Genomic DNA, 14485 nt, shown 5'->3' with positions numbered 1-14485 from the left:
TGGTCTTTTACAGATGTGTATTAGTATACCGCCATTTGTTAATGCTCTACATCAGCTTTGGTAAAACAGAGGACACAGAAATCAATAAAGTGATTATTATTTTGAAAAAAATGTTCTCCCATTTGGATGGTAACATTTACAAGCATACATAATGTGCTTTTTGTTAGCCAGCAGTCGCATCAATTTTTTTTTCATTGAATGAAACGCCAATATTGCACAGATAAGAGATACTTAAAAATGTGGACTACATACCTGAGAAAAACAGAGGCATTCAGTATAAAAACAGAATGACAGTAATTTCTATCCCGTCTCGCTGATACCATGATAATGAAACATGGCTGAGATGCAGTTGATTTAATTTTCTTCCCATTTTTGACATTGATTTTGGACAAAAAGATTATAGAAATACAGATACTCCTGCTGAATGATTACGTCATTGCACATCGAGGCGGATAAACAAAGTCTTCAAAGAGTTTTAAATTTTCCTTTCTTGTCCAAACTGTGAACATGTGACTTTCCACTGAGTGATGACCTGTTTATATCTCCTGTGAATCACTTAGTCTCCCTGATCCTGCTCTGTGGCAGACCTTGAGAGCTAAGTTATTGATTGAAGACATTGTGCATAATAGATCATGAATGGCTCCAAATCCATTTCCAAGATGTCTACCTGATGTATAAAGCCTGTCTGCATGGTCATGGTTCAGACAGGCACAGACACGTCTGATCCATCAGTCCATATAAATTAAAGGCAAAATGCATAGTTACAAACAACAAACAGTTATATAGTAGTGTATTTAAACAAAGATATGTCAGTCCTTCAAAAAAACTAAAACCCTGCTGTTATTTAAATGCTCATCATCCCTAAATTTTAGTTACAAGCTTGAAATGTTGGCATTTTAGGGAATGATTTTATTGTGCTACATATTAATGAATGCACATTTTGATTTAATTAACAAGCACTTAATAATATATTTCTGAAGTCAACATTAAAGTAGTTGATGTGCTGAAGCTCCCAATATTGCCTAAGTACCTACAAGTATTCTTTTAGCTCCCTGATGTTGTCAGGGTTGTATTTTAAAGGTCCCATATTTTATTAGGTAAGATTTCTTTCTTTGATCTTCTTTGATTATAAAGCAGGTTTAGCTTCTATATTAATATTGTGAAAGTTTCAAAGTGCTCAGTCCACAGAGAAATGCACACTGGCTGTATTCAGAAACTGAGCCTTGAAACCAGCCGTCAGGACTTCAGTTCCTTTTTGATGTCACAACAAAGCAGTCACGACCCTCAACAATTCCCCAAGCCCCGCCCACCTGGACCCACAATCCAACCTTGCAGGATTTGATTTCTCTGGGTGTTTAACTGAAATCTGCTATATTTTTATTCGAGCACTCAGAAAACAGTCAGCCAATCAGAAGAGAGGCTCAGAGCCTCTCTTCTGATTGGCTAAGAAAGAAGCCTGAGAGACAAGATCTTAAACGGCATTGAGATGGTTTTTGGTTCCGCAAACCACAAATATATCTTCTTGAGGATCAACACTTCAAATAAAATACAAGAAGAGTGTAAAATATGGAACCTTTAAAACATTAAAGATGATTTGAGCAAAGCTTGTGATTTGGGGACACACCTGGGTACCGTCACAACATGTATCTTAAAAAAGAAAAAAGAAGAGAATCACTGGGGAGCCTTCAATAAAGAATATTGTTCTTTGTTTGTCTCATGCCTGTGTTTTTTACACATTTTTTGAAGGAGTGTTGTGGTTCCAGTCAAAAAGCCACCACCTGGCAGCCTGTCAGTCAACACGGTGGGAACACCCACCACCAGTGGAGCAGCCACTGCCGGCAGCACACCTAACATTTTTGCCGCTGCGACAGCAACGCCTAAGAGCATGATCAACACTACAGGTGAGAGATAACACATAGCACTCATGCATGTATTTATGGGATATTATTACACGTAGAAATGTTTGCACTGCATCTGTTCAGTGCAACGTAAGGAGAAGCAGCAGACAGACACCTGCAGTATGACAGAGGTGTTTTGGAGAAAAGCCTCAAGCAATTTGAAGGCTGCTTGATGAAGCAGAATTTCTCCTCTTGATGTTTTTCTTTGCTGCGCTTTGACAGCCAGAACAAACTGGAATAGAGACAAACTGAACCAACAGTGGCAGCAGATCCTTTCATGATTAGTTAGCGTCCAAAGGAATGAAGTTGCAGGCAGCACAGCACAGTGTAAGATCTTTAAGTCATTAAAAAGTTAATGTACCCTGTACCTTTCACATGGCTCACATTTGATACTCCATGCAGGAAAAGAAACAGATGCAGAGAATATATGTATTAGATAATCTTTGACCCAGATATGATATTGAATAGGAAGGTATGTAGGAGAACAAGGTAAGAATCAAATACACTTCAGCTGACATGCAGATCAGTGCTGTTTCTATGCAGCATCATACTCAGCAGCAGAGTGGATTTGTATTCAAGGCTTTGTCAGCCTGTCGGACATATTGTACTGTATCATACATGCATAATGGACAAGGAAAGGATTTGTTCCCTGGAATGGATTCTGTATATTGATTGCAAAGCTATTTTCACAAACGGGGGGCCATTACCAGAAGACAAGCAGCTGCATGTCCGGTGAAATACTATCCAAATTGAATTTGGTCGCAGCTGATCAGGACATTAATACATTTCCTTTGTTATTATCATGCACGCTAATCTCTGTCCTGCTCGATTCATGTTACTGTAATGCCTGTCTTATTTCTCACCGCTCTCCCTGCCGTTTCTCCTTCCTGCCCCTAGGTGCCACAGACTCTGCCTCCTCCTCCTCCTCCTCCTCTTCGTCATTTGTCAATGGTGCAACTAGTAAGAATCTGCCAGCCGTGCAGACAGTGGCACCCATGCCAGAAGACACTATGGAGAATATGAGGTCAGCGCTCTCAGCATCACTAAGCTCTTAATCGCTTCAGCCATTCACTTTCCTCCCGCTCTTTCTTTTTTTTTTTTTCTTTTTTTTTTCTCCCTTACGTTGAATTTTCTGTTTTCTCGGGTGCCTGTCCCTTTTCCATTTTTATTCCTGTCCCTATTTCATTTCACACTTTGGTCTTCATCCCTTCCCAAAGAATTCCCGTCAGCAGTTCACACTCACAGTCATTACTGATATCATACAGCCAGGTTAGATAACAACCGGGGTGCACCTGCATCCTTTTTGAGGCCTACATAAGGTAACAATACCTGATATTAGTCATTTTAATTTTTTTAAGTATATCAGGAGTAATGTAGACCAAAAAATATTCAGATATGTTAAAGAAAGACAAAACTTTAGTTGCTAATTACTGCGTGACAAATGACTAGAAATCCAAGTCAGAGAAATTCCACTTCCACATTGACTCATCAGCTATAAAAAATGATATTGGAATGACTCAACATTGCTTTTTAAAGCTGATATCAACTAATGACAATAGTTTTTCGGAAAAGCTAGTAAAACTAAGTAAGTATTTATGTTCACATTCACATACACCGCTCACACATCTTACTCAGTCTACACAATGGAGCTCTTCATCCTTGACATGGCAACTGTGTTTTAATGTCACAATTAAGATATACTGTAGAGTATGAAAATATCAGCAATATTAATACAGTTTTAATATTTCCATAAGACCAAGAGTTTTAGTGGATTTCAAAGTACCTCTCATAAAAGTAAATCTGTGTTTTTTGTGTGTTTCCATATGTGTGAAGGCGTCTGACGCTCACTAGTAAGATATAAGATGATCTGCGATATGAGACTGGTAATAATGAGGAAATGGCTTTACAATATGAAATACTAGATCAGTCCTTTGAACATTGCAGCAGTTTGTACTGTAACATTTCTGTCCATGTCCTCTCTCCTCAGACGTGTTAGACAATCTGTTATGATGTGTGCAGTTAACGTGCGCGTCTAAAGGTGCACACGCACGTGAGTGGGCGGGCGGGTGCGTGCGTGCGCATGTGCTCCTTAATCAGTGTGCATGTCTGTACATGTGTGTTTGTGTGTGTGTGGTTTGTATTGCAGTGCCTATTGTGAGGTGGCGCAGTGTGCGCTGCGCAGCGGTCAGACGCCCCCTGAGCTCAAGTCTTTTAGCTCTCTGGCAGGCTTCCAGGCAGCCCCCCGAGATGCAGGACAGTGTTTTAGGCAAGGAGATACTCGTCCTGTCCCCCCCTCCCCATGCCCCTTACACCCCCACCCCCACCCCACACCACACACCCCCCCCCTTCCCTCTGCCCCACCTCCACCACACACCCTCTTCTACGCCCAGCCACTACTAAATGTTCCCAGAGTGCCATGCAAGAAAGGACGGACATCTTTGCTAACAGCTTTCAACACTTAGCAATCACTTTTGTTTTAGGCCCAGCAGCTCATGTTTTTATGTTTTTTTCTGCAACACAGTCAACTCTGTCACTTCTGGCATGGCCGACTTTCTCACACTAACTAACCCCAAACTCCAGATCAGACCTGAGTCAAACTGTGTTTGCAAATAACTTGTGGCGTGGGTTTGCTTCAACAGACTTGAGCGCTTGTTTTAACCTCCTGCTGCTCTGGGCAGGTTAAAACAAAATTAAAATTTGTAAACACCAGTGACCTGGGTCTGTTACAGAAACCACATGCTTACAAGGCTAAGAAGATGCACTTCACTGCCAACATGGCTGCTTTGCTGTATATTCGTCCTGCCTTACTCTCTCCATTTCTTAACTGAACATGTAACAGAAAAGTATTTTACTCTTCAACACAAAGGCACTAATATAAAGATTTGTAGTATCTACAGGACATGTCAATATATATAGTATTCTCTAACGCAGTTTAAAATAAGAGCCATTTTTTGGAGGCTTAGCTTTTTTTGCACGTCAAGGTTCACTCATCTCACGAAGCCAAGTTGATTAGCAGAGCGATTAGTCTTTGAACTGTCTCATCAATCAATACTAACCAAGGCAAAGTGCTTCCATACCAAACCATCATCACATACTCTTTGATTCTGTATGTTTTTTGAGTCTTCTGTGTCCATTTCAGACATTTTTCTATTTCCTTCTCTTTTACTGCTCTCAGCTTCTCTTTCCCTTTCCCATCTCTGCTTCTCTGTAATTTGCCCTCCCTTCTTCTCACCTGTCTATGCTCATTTCTTTCTTGCATGTTTTTCTTGCTCCCTTCCTCACCCACCGTATATACCCCTCCCTGAGTCCCCCCCCCCCCCACATGCTTTTCTACTCTCATCTGTATGTTGCTTATTTTAATCTTCACTCCTATTCACTTCATCTTTCTCTCACTTATTTCCCTGCCACAGTATTACCACCAAGCTGGAGCGCGCTCTGGAGAAGGTGGCCCCCCTGCTGAGGGAGATTTTTGTGGACTTTGCCCCCTTCCTGTCCAGGACACTTCTTGGTAGCCATGGGCAGGAACTGCTCATAGAAGGTACAGGTGCTGTACACGGCTCCTTTTTCTCTAACTGGCGTCTCTCTGTGGAGTCTCCCCATTCACTGTCCCTCACCGCGATGTGTGTGTGTGTGTGTGTGTGTGTGTGTGTGTGTGTGTGCGAGAAAGAAAAAGCGTGTGTGAGAGAGGAGAAAAACAAAATGGAACGAGTGAGTGAACGAGTGTGTGATTAGTTGGCAGCGAATGAGTGAGTGAGTGTCTTTGAGCTGGCTGCTTCACTCATTCGTCAAGCAGGTATGAAGTCAGTATTTTGCACCATTTTCAATCAGCTAGCCAGGCAACGTCAACAGCTTTAGATCAGATTATGTTCAGTTTTAGCATTAATGCTGCTGCTATTATAGTACTGTTCTAAATGTGATGCATTCCTTCTCCCTCTGCCCACCTGCTTCCTGGCGTCCTGTTTTCGTGATCCACTGTCTCTATGTTGATCTCTCCCTCTCCTCACTTCCTGCTCCCTCTTCCCCCGCCTCTCTTTTTCTCTACTGTTTGTTCCTGTCTTCTCCGTGGCATGCTTTTTATAAACTTGACTACGATGACTGTAAACAACAGCAGAAAACCACTGACACTACAGTGTCGTCTTTGATGATATTTTTGTGTCTTGCAGTGGTGTGTGTGTGTGTGTGTGTGTGTGTGTGTGTGTGTGTGTGTGTGTGTGTGTGTGTGTGTGTGAGAGAGTGCGTGCGTGCGTGCGTGTGTGTGTCAGAGAGAAAGAAAGAGATGCTCCTGACTGTGCAGTGTGTCTTTGTGCTGCAGGTCTGGTGTGTATGAAGTCTAGCACGTCTGTGGTGGAGCTCGTAATGCTGCTGTGCTCTCAGGTTGGTAACTCCTCCTCACCTCTCTCCTCTCCGTCTCTCTCTGTACTGTCCTCACACATATGATCCATTTTGTCAAAGCCTGAAAAAGTTCTGCAAGTTTTAAAAAAAAAAAAATTATTTTAGACCCACAATAATAAATGGCTGAGTTGAATGCACACAGGAAGCTGTCGAGTTATTGATCTGCCCTCTGAGGCAGGGTCGACTATGCAATGAGCGCACTGCAGATGTAATATAATATCAGCTTATATGCATCATCACACTGTAGCGCCCCCTCATCAGTATCAAGGGCCGCAAACAGAATTTTCCACGTCAATCACACGCACATAAACTTTTCCTGTCCTGGATTTTACTTTTAGAAACTAAATTAAAGGCATCAAAGGCATCACAGCTTCACTCATTTCAAATGTTTTTGGAGTCATTTATCTAACTAGCATTCAAAGCCAGTATCTTTATTTTCCTGAATAACCCTTAAAAGAGAGGCACTTACCACTACAGAGCTTCGCCCTGATGGTGTCGGAGACCAGTTTTCTTTTTCTTATCTCATGAAGTTTGTCTCCCAACTCTTCTCTGTTTGGCTGGATTTTTGCTGCCTGTAAGAGCTCTTGTCTTCGGAGGAGCTCTTCAGTTCTTTCCTCTTCTTTTTCTTCAACCCTTCTTCCGCGGTCCTTGCCTTCGTCTCTCCCTTTTTTCCCTTCTCCATCCTTAGCCGCACCATCACCTCTCTGCTTTACTAGTCCATTTCAACTCAGTGTTTGAGGGGCTACTGCTTTCATCTTCTACCACTCTCTACTGCACGGCTGTTTCCTCTCACCACTCCCTTTTCCACTCTCCTCCACTCTCCTGGCTGGCTGCTCGTCAGCATGTATAGTATTACCCCCTGGCTCCGGCCTTGTCTGACATTAGAGGCTCAGGAGAGCAAACCCTAGCCCAGATATTGATCCTGTGGATGGGGGGGGGGTGTAACAGGAGATGGTCCCATGTGTCCTTCACAGCCTTAAGAGCGAGTGGAGCTAATGGAGCTCTGATAGTTTTAGGCTTTCAGCAACACTCTTATCCTCAGCTCAGAAGGCTCCACTCTCATGCACAAGCACATAAAACACTTACGCACGGGTGCATTCTCATTGACACTCACAGAGCTCTTAAGATGTTTTTTCATCCTTATTTTGAGCAGTTTCATGCTAGTGTAACTTTGCACCGGAGATGGTAATTGATGAATTTATATTTCTTCATGCATAAAGCTAATTTTATCTCTGTATTTAGTGACACTTTTTACGTGTTGATCCCCTGATTAACCACAACAACCCACCTACCACTTTCAACCAGGAGTGGATGATGTGACAATATATGCAGTGAAGCAAGAGAATTTTTCGGAGGAATTTTACCGTGCAATATACCGACATGGCTCTGGTAACCATACACAATGTGCAATGCTGCAAATTGATGAGCAGGACAACTTTAAGACAATGTTGGATTTAAATGTTTTTTTGTTAGTAATATTTAATTCACAAGATTCAAATCTGGTCATTTGACTGACAAGTAACTTTCCAGAAAATGTACGACATCAGTATAAAATGACATATGATGACACATCGAACACCCCTACTCCCTATCATATTAACTCTGATCTGTCCTCTACACTTAGGAGTGGCAAAACTCCATTCAGAAGAACGCCGGACTGGCCTTCATTGAGCTCATCAATGAGGGAAGGTAATCTATCACACTGACTGATTATCACCCCGCGTAACTCCCCGTGATTCACACATTAACGCCAATACTGTTATCAGTGCTTCACAACTAATGGGTATGATACAGTCCTAATGAGAACCTTGCCAGGATAAGTGCACAGTGCCACGTGTGTTCAGTAGGAAGTCAAATCATTAGAGTGCAATTAAGTTTACTGCTGATTTGTGCTGCTCTATTTTCAGAGCCTGTAATCTTGTTTTTTTTTTTTTTCAGTCCAAAGTATTTATTGGAGGATTGCTGCAAAACTTAAGAAGATAAATACACACCAAAAGTCTACTTTTTAAATATACTGTTTATTGACACACATTCAGCGAGCTTCAGCAGAAAATCATGTCTTATTGATATAATTCAGAAAAGCTTGAAATACTGAGGAGAACTTGCTTTAATTGCCTCCTGTTGAGAGTTGAATTTTTTCTAAATGGAGGTGTTGCTAATGCCTGTAATCTTTGTCACTCCCCCGTGTTTCTCACTCCATCACCAGACTCCTGTGCCACGCCATGAAGGATCATATTGTGCGCGTTGCCAACGAAGCAGAGTTCATCCTGAACAGACAGAGAGCAGAGGATGTGCACAAACACGCTGAATTTGAGGTAAACCTACAGAACGCCGCTGCTGTTTTAAATCACACGTGACAGGTGAAAAGCCATGTGAAGTGGCCAGTATGTTCACGCGCATTGTTTTTCAGGATTGTCACCAACACATAGCTGGGCTTTGAGTAAATTACTGCCTGCAGTTAGTACATTTAAATTAATTTCCACTCAGGATTTTATGATGTCATGCAGCGATAAGTGATGACGGAGGACACTGTTCAGGCTCGTCTTGTGCTTTGCGAAAAACACAATTAACCTACTGAGTATATCTGCTCTTATTTTCAGAGTAGTAATTATTGTATCACTTTTGGCCAGTAAATTAGCAATTGGCCCTTTTAAATAAAACATAAAAACTGGTTAAAAGCTATAAATTAATTTGACCAGTGCTTGATTTTTCATGCCAATACCAATATTAATATTTGAGAGTTAACGTCATAGTGATTATCAGCTAATATTCATTATTTACATACAGTAAATGCAGAAGAAAAATAACAAAGATCCCTTAAACTTGCTTTTTCAAGAATGTGACCAGGATCAATACTGAGCTTTCTGGTGAACAAACTATGTAACAATGACGCTGCTTTTAAATTACTTCAAACAAATCTTGACGGTAATGCTCTCCGGTTTTAACTCTTCTACCGACCGCTCTCCCCCCCTTAGTCTAACTGCGCCCAGTACGCCGCGGACCGGAGAGAGGAGGAGAAAATGTGCGATCACCTCATCAGCGCCGCTAAGCACAGAGATCATGTGACAGCCAACCAGCTGAAACAGAAGATCCTCAACATCCTGACCAATAAGCATGGAGCGTGGGGGACGATGTCACAGAGGTGAGAGGAGCGACGTATCAAATTATAACTCTGGGACATTTTTAGATCACCATTACACAGGATGTCATTTAATAGGAGACATTACGCCGGTTGAGTGCTTCTTGTATTTAATGATATAATTGGTATGTGTAGTGATTATTAAGTCAGCACTGTCCATCATGCATGGACCATATCATTGTAACATATCACCATTGTATATTGTTGCTATGTAACTATAGTAAAAGTAGATTGTACATAAATTCATAAAGCCAGTAGAGTGTCAGACTCATTGCTGAAATACAGAACAATTCAGCAAACACATTTATAAAACATATTACGGTCTGTGTAAAGCAGTTACAGCACACGCAGACAGCTGCCTGGTAGCTGTGTGAGACTGATCTACTTATTTAGCACACTGGCATACACTCACATTACCTCAATGATGGCTTGTTATGCAGATCTGCCTCCAGGCTGGCAGCCAGTCGAAGGACATGGGATTTAATTTGAGGACATGTGACATGGACCATCTGACGCCTGTCTTCCTCATGTCACTGTCGATGAAGTAAATTGTATACCACAACGTGCAGGCTGTTGATAAGCACCTCCTGCACCCAGATACAAAAAAAAAAAAACTAATCAAAGTGAAATTGCATCTGAAAATGATGATATTTTTAATATTTGTTCACATTAGGCAAAATTTAAATCACACCTATGGTAAACCTTACTATTCATCTGTTTTCTTCATACAACCCCTTTGGCTCTACTTTTCTCTCACCTTAAAACCAGTTACTGGTGTTTCCAGATGCGGAAAGGTTGTTTAAATACACATATGGTCAAATAATGCCCCTTATCCAAATATAGAAGAGCCTTTCTCTGTAGAAAATGAGTTTTACAAGTTACAAGCATACAGTAAATGTCACCTTTGACTTCAGTTATCTTTACGTTCCTAAAATGCACACCTCGTTTGCTTCCCAACACTGCATTGACTCATCTTTGCTCCTCCCCTTTTATGTCTTCAGCCAATTACATGACTTCTGGCGTCTAGACTACTGGGAGGACGACCTGAGGAGGAGACGGAGATTTGTGAGAAACGCCTTCGGATCCACCCACGCCGACGTGTCCCTCAAAGCTCTGGAGGATTACGGTTTGTGATGTGTATTAATGTGAACGTATTGTACTTGGTCGATACCTCCTTTTTGCATAAGATAAGATAAGAAAAGATAAGATAAGATGAGATGTACGTTTATCAATTCCCCCGTAGAGGCAATTCAAATTTGACACAGCAGCAGAAAAGAGTAGCAGCGTAAGGGGGAAAATGTAATAAGATAAGAAAATAAAAATAGAAACAGAATCTAAAATAAATAAGATAAATTAGAAATACTATATACAGTAACAATATAGAATGCAACATAGGCTGTTCTGTACATGTGCAATATAAAAATAGAAAATTAAGTGGTTGCTTCATGCACACAACTTTTACACGCACACTTAAAAACACACAGGTACGGAAGAGGAAGAGGAGGGGCTTAAGTCGAAAAAGAATTTCCGCAGCCAGTCAGTGGTCACCCAGAATCCAGAGGCGGAGTTAATGCTAGAGGGAGACGATGATGCTGTCAGCCTGCTGCAGGAAAAAGAGATTGATAACCTCGCAGGTAAGATGCACACACAGTTACGCACACACACGGACAGTATGCTACAGTTCGACTAAACCGAAAACTGTCTATGACTCTTGTTTTTAGTACGTTTCCGTCCACGACTTTTTACCTCCAAAGGCAAGTTGGACATTTGAAAGTTCTGCAGCTCCTCTAACCAACCTGACGATTAAAGACGATTAAGTCATGATTTACTAAAAACCGATGCTGATGCAAATCAGACCAAAGACCTCATGTAATCCAGTGGTTCCTCTCTGACTTACACACATGATTGGGTTGTTTACAACTGTAGGAAAGTAGAAGACGCGAATAAACGATCAATCTTAACTAACACAAAATGAGTCTATTACAGTATGTGTGCCATTTAATTATCTGTTGTGTGTGATCATTGCTTATTACTATTATATATTATGAACCTGTCAGTGCTATGTCTACCTAGCTATCTACCTTTGACTACCTAAAGAAGTAGTAACACCACTGTCACCCCCAGGGCCTGTGGTTCTGAGTACTCCAGCTCAATTGGTCGCTCCAGTGGTGGTGGCTCGAGGCACTCTGTCCATCACTACTACTGAGATCTACTTTGAGGTGGATGAAGAGGATTCTGCATTCAAGAAGACTGATGCTAAAGTGAGGGCAAGCTGTCTTTCTGTATTGTTGTTCAGTGCAGAGGGGGGAAAGAGTTAGACCATATTCTCTGGGAGATTGGTCTTTCTTCATGTTATAATGTTTCACCGGATGTCCTTTCTCAACAGGTGCTGGCCTACTCAGAGGGTCTGCACGGCAAATGGATGTTCAGCGAGATCCGAGCTGTGTTTTCCAGACGCTACCTGCTGCAGAATACCGGACTAGAGGTCTTCATGGCCAACAGAAGTAAGTCAGCAAATGTCTTGTTACTTACATTAACCTACTCACATCTATTGATTTCTCAACACTCTATCAGAGAGGTTATAAGAACTATAGGGATTTTGACTGCATGCATCTGATAACTCAAGCCCCAAGGCATCAATCCGAGCCACTGACAGTATTTATTGATTATTTACCATCACTATGACCAGCTTTTCAAACCTATAAATAATTTATGGGTTGCACTGTCTGCAAGCAGTTTATCTGCTTTTTGCCTTTTTGCCATCATTTATTATTGAGTTTCTGTAAAAAAACAAAAAAAATGTTTTGGTACATATAAAAAAAAAAGGACTAGACACCAATATGTATGATGAACTAACACCAAAGGTTGACTGAATTAATGACTTCAGTGTGAAACAGCTGGGGCAACAATGCCAATAATAGTAAAGCGCAGCTGGTTCCAGCTACTGAATTTCTTTGGTTTGTGAAGAATTAGAAATAAATATCAAAATGGTGTTTAAAAATGTTTAAAATTACACCGTGTTAGCAATAAGTACCAAGCAAAACAATGAATTAAAGGAGCTATTTGTAAGTTTTGCTATTGCTACATAGCTAACTATAGCATTAGCAGCTGTTTACTTATCAGTCTAGAAGAAACATTGTTCATCATCAAACTTCATTCTTTTACTCACCAAGAGCTGTCTCCAGGGGTGGAAAGCAACGCCAATGGTAACTCTTATCTCTATCACGTCTTTTCTTCTACTGAAATTAGCACGTTAACTAGCTATCCCCGGTCCGTCTCGTCACTTTCCGATAGCGACTCACTGTAGCCTCCCATCTGCCCCGAGGACGTAGCTCTGCTCAAAGGGCCTATTATAAGATCTTGTCTTGTAAACGCAACAATGACTGAAGCTCTTTTCAAGCGACAATCACAACCACCGGCTCCCAGCAAGAAACCATGTTTGGCGGCAGAGAAAACTTACAAATAGCCTCTTGAAAACAATGTTAGGGTTAAACATTAGAATAGCACTCAGATTTAGTAAGTGCAGAGTGAAGTGCATATTAATCGAGTATAGCCTCTTTATGTAAGTGTGTTTTCTCTCTTCTCACTTCCCTACACTATCATTGTCATTATCATTCCCGGTATGATGGCACTCACTTTTTCCCTCTACAGTACGGAGAATACTACCATTCCCTGCACTCTACACAACCACTCAAAAGAATGTTCCACTATAAGGTGTAAACCCAATTTATTTTATTGTTCGGCACACGTTGACTATATGTTGTCTCTTCCTCTCCAGCATCTGTGATGTTTAACTTCCCTGACCAGGCCACAGTCAAGAGGGTGGTTTACAGTCTCCCACGGGTGGGTGTAGGAACGAGTTACGGCCTCCCGCAGGCCAGGTAGGTGCAAGGTGTAGTCAGCTGTGGTCCGCAGGTGTTCTGTGGTGGAATGGCAGTTTTCTGGTTTGATTAAAAAGGAGATGAATTTCAATGTGTGTGTCTATGCTTGTGTGTGTGTTGGTCTCCCAGACGGATTTCCTTGGCCACCCCTCGTCAGCTCTTCAAGTCGTCCAACATGACACAGCGCTGGCAGAGGAGAGAGATCTCCAACTTTGAGTACCTCATGTTCCTCAACACTATTGCAGGTAGAGTCCACTTTCAGTCATATTTCATGAGTTGTCATTCTGCCAAGTCTGTTTTTGTGAATCATAGCGTTTAAATAATATATGAAGCGGCTAGCAGCCAAACACACATCCCTGTCTAATGTGGTCTCTCTTTTTCTCAGACCAAACATTTGAATTATTTGAAAGAATACGTCCTCGTTTTCTCACTCTCTGCTGTGTGATATTGACATTGACAACGACTTTAATAATACAACCTTATTTTGTTGCTCTGACTGTTCCTGTTGCGCTGTGTTGTTCGAATATAACTGCACTGCCAGACACTGCAGAATTGCCTTGTTGGTATTTATATATTTACAAAAATATATGAACACATACAGCCATGATGACAAAGTGATATAAGTAATGAATTGAAAATAATGACTGCAGCCATTTGCTATTTTATTTTGTTTATAACCCCTTTGTATACTGGAATATTTCAATTTATTTATAGATGTTCTAAAAAATATCAACAAAAAAAAAACACGTTAGATATATGTATGTGATAGAAATGCAGAATGAGTGATGATGATGTCTAATACACATCGAGATTAATGATGCCTAGTGAAAATTTGTATAAAAGCCTTTGCACATGTTGGCATGTTGCAGTTTGTCAACAGCTTGTGCTTTTATGCCTCTCTCTGTTGCATCTTTTATCACACTAACATACGACCTTGGTTGGCGTAATTGGCACTTAATCTTTGCTCAGAAGTTAGCCTCACTAATTAAAGGTTTGAGCATGAGCCTGACTTATTAGGTGCGGAGGTTTTTCAAGCCTGGAAATTAGTAGCAATGATGCTATCAATCACATGTTCTTTACAGTTTGCATAATCATATTCTAGTGTGTATTCATCTGATGTCAGACTCAGATTGATTAAAGTAAACATGCCATAACAAGGCTAACACAGCATGGTG

General features: G+C 41.1%; 1 protein-coding gene across 19 annotated transcripts in view; it reads left to right on the top strand.

The window, feature by feature from the left end:
* The window catches only part of nbeaa (neurobeachin a), a 94071-nt gene that overhangs the window by 71051 nt on the left and 8535 nt on the right, over window positions 1-14485 (top strand). For 6 of the 19 annotated variants that reach the window (XM_056396770.1, XM_056396774.1, XM_056396773.1 and 3 more), the window contains 14 exons: window positions 1747-1901; window positions 2796-2922; window positions 4045-4164; window positions 5309-5442; window positions 6211-6272; window positions 7915-7979; window positions 8497-8605; window positions 9266-9432; window positions 10431-10555; window positions 10914-11063; window positions 11554-11690; window positions 11816-11933; window positions 13208-13312; window positions 13433-13555. In XM_056396770.1, the coding sequence (XP_056252745.1) occupies window positions 1747-1901; window positions 2796-2922; window positions 4045-4164; window positions 5309-5442; window positions 6211-6272; window positions 7915-7979; window positions 8497-8605; window positions 9266-9432; window positions 10431-10555; window positions 10914-11063; window positions 11554-11690; window positions 11816-11933; window positions 13208-13312; window positions 13433-13555 (1697 nt within the window). The remainder of the gene's footprint in view (window positions 1-1746; window positions 1902-2795; window positions 2923-4044; window positions 4165-5308; window positions 5443-6210; window positions 6273-7914; window positions 7980-8496; window positions 8606-9265; window positions 9433-10430; window positions 10556-10913; window positions 11064-11553; window positions 11691-11815; window positions 11934-13207; window positions 13313-13432; window positions 13556-14485) is intronic. The other 13 variants (XM_056396783.1, XM_056396779.1, XM_056396777.1 and 10 more) reach the window with 6 other exon arrangements.

This window comes from Seriola aureovittata, chromosome 15 (assembly GCF_021018895.1).
Source record: "Seriola aureovittata isolate HTS-2021-v1 ecotype China chromosome 15, ASM2101889v1, whole genome shotgun sequence".
Lineage (NCBI taxonomy): Eukaryota > Metazoa > Chordata > Actinopteri > Carangiformes > Carangidae > Seriola > Seriola aureovittata.
The sequence above is the reverse complement of the archived record's forward strand: the minus strand, read 5'-3'. Positions and strand labels throughout refer to the sequence as shown.